The sequence below is a fragment of the Paracoccidioides lutzii genome (genome assembly GCF_000150705.2).
Source record: "Paracoccidioides lutzii Pb01 unplaced genomic scaffold supercont2.8, whole genome shotgun sequence".
Taxonomy (NCBI): domain Eukaryota; kingdom Fungi; phylum Ascomycota; class Eurotiomycetes; order Onygenales; family Ajellomycetaceae; genus Paracoccidioides; species Paracoccidioides lutzii.
The window spans coordinates 723,932-726,039 of NW_015440954.1; the positions used below are offsets into that span (position 1 = coordinate 723,932).

General features: G+C 45.5%; 2 protein-coding genes across 2 annotated transcripts in view; both read left to right on the plus strand.

The window, feature by feature from the left end:
* PAAG_03177 (hypothetical protein) overlaps positions 1–1,223 on the plus strand; it is a gene marked incomplete at both ends in the record, with an annotated part of 3,131 nt that extends 1,908 nt beyond the window's left edge. Inside the window, one exon of the mRNA XM_002794586.1 lies at positions 25–1,223. Coding sequence (XP_002794632.1) covers positions 25–1,223 — 1,199 coding nt within the window. The remainder of the gene's footprint in view (positions 1–24) is intronic.
* A 551-nt stretch (positions 1,224–1,774) lies between these two features.
* PAAG_11710 (hypothetical protein) lies at positions 1,775–2,069 on the plus strand (the record flags this gene model as incomplete). The annotated part of the gene is made up of 2 exons (XM_015847306.1): positions 1,775–2,034; positions 2,063–2,069. The coding sequence occupies 2 exons, from the start codon at positions 1,775–1,777 to the stop codon at positions 2,067–2,069; spliced, it is 267 nt and encodes an 88-aa protein (XP_015703095.1).
* Between the last annotated feature and the right edge of the window lie 39 nt (positions 2,070–2,108).

Here is a 2,108-nt window from a genome sequence, read left to right on the forward strand (position 1 = left end):
ATAAATTTCTTTTGGAGGCTGGAGTTGACTCCGTCAAAACCGATGCGCAATTTTTCCTCGACATGCTGCAGGATCCCACCGACCGAATCCGATTTACGACGGCGTATCAAGATGCGTGGTCCATTGCGTCGCTGCGTTATTTCCAAGCCAAAGCAATCAGCTGCATGTCGCAAGCGCCACAGATCATTTTTCATTCCCAGATACCGACAAACAAGCCACGGATTCTCCTAAGGAACTCTGACGATTTCTTTCCCGATGTCTCCACGTCCCACCCGTGGCACGTTTTCTGTAATGCACATAACGCCCTCTTTACACGGCATCTTAACGTGATCCCTGATTGGGACATGTTCCAGACCAGCCACCCGTATGCATCCTTCCACGCAGCAGCTAGATGTGTTTCTGGCGGTCCCATATACATCACCGATGTGCCGGGTGAACACGATATCAACCTTATCAATCAGATGACAGCTCCGACAACCGAAGGCAACACTATTATTCTTCGGACTAGTGTTCTAGGAACCTCAATTGACGTATACCACAATTACAACGAAGGCCAGATGCTCAGGGTAGGATGTTACACAGGCTGGGCAAAAACTGGAAGTGGTATCCTAGGCCTCTTCAACATCGGCGCTGGAAAAACCACCTCACTAATCTCCATCCTAGATTTCCCAGGCATTTCTCCTGGTAGCAATGACAAGTATGTGATACGCGCACATTCTTCTGGCGCCATCTCGCCAATAATGAAACCTTCAGACCAAGCCTCACTGGTTTCCGTATCTCTGGAAACAAAAGGCTGGGAAATTTTAACCATGTTCCCTGTCAGGACATTTAAAATGCCAAATAGACAAACAAGTAGCAGAGGTGCCACGATAAACACAGATGTCGCTATTCTAGGCCTCTTGGGCAAAATGACTGGAGTTGCTGCTATTGTAACTTCAGATATTTTCCTTATCGCTAATAGCAGGCTCAAATTTAACATTAATTTGAAGGCATTGGGAACATTGGGTATATATATATCTGATTCTACCTGTCGCACTGTGGAGGGAAACTTCCTGGTGTTGCTCCACGGGCAGGTGGTCCCCATGCACACTGTTCAGCTGAAGGCTGCGGAAGATGGGACTGGGAAGACAGTGCTTGCTATTGATGTTGAGACCGCGTGGAAGGAGTTGGGTTTAGTTAGCGGTTGGAGCAATGAAGTATTTGTTCAGATTTTTATGAGTTGAATCATGATTTTGCTGATTAGTTCGCCTGGGTCAATCGGGATGTGCTGGGATTGGACTGGGGTCTGATATTGTGATGTTTCTTATTTCAAGACTTGGTTGTTCGACGCTTGAGAAGTTTATATCGATTTGGTGAATTTCATATTTCTGAATTATTTTTGACATTGCATGATCCTAGACCAACTGAGTAACTTCCATCATCCGTACAGAGTAGAAGAGCGTCTATTTATTGTTGAAGGATAAAGCACAAAGCGTCTAAATTTTTGTTTTCTCAGGTCTAATAGGGAGTTTTAGCGCCAACCGGGCTATCATTGATCCACAGTCCACAAGCAAACTTTGAGGTAAAGTCTCGGATAGACCTTTTAGTCTGAGGAAGACATCCATTTTTTCACATCGTAACGAAGGTTGAAGTTATTTACGCATCCAATTGATATAAGGTAGTAAGTAGCCTGAGATCACTGAGCGATTCCAACATGTCTGTTTTTTCTTAACTCCGCCATCGATTCATCCGAATGATGGCGCAATTTCGGTCGTTCCCTGCCTGCTCGCTCTCCATGCTTCCTTACCCCCAGTTCATGATGTTTCTCCGATCGCAGCCTGCCAATGTGGGGAGAATGTCACTAGGAGGAGCGAAATCCTCTAGCATCATGACAGCCTCTTTGCTCCAAACACGCAATATCACACAAAAGCATATCCTGCGGATGCGGGAGGCGGAGGAAACGTGGAAAGGATATGCAGAGGAAATCAAGGCTGGCAATAGAAAGAGCTTTTTGGAACTTATGGAAGAACGGGGATTGGTCAACAAAGTTGTTGGGTATGTTAGCTACGTAATCTCCCTGGAGAGAATAAGCAATGGAATGAATATGCCCATATACTGGCGAATGTTCA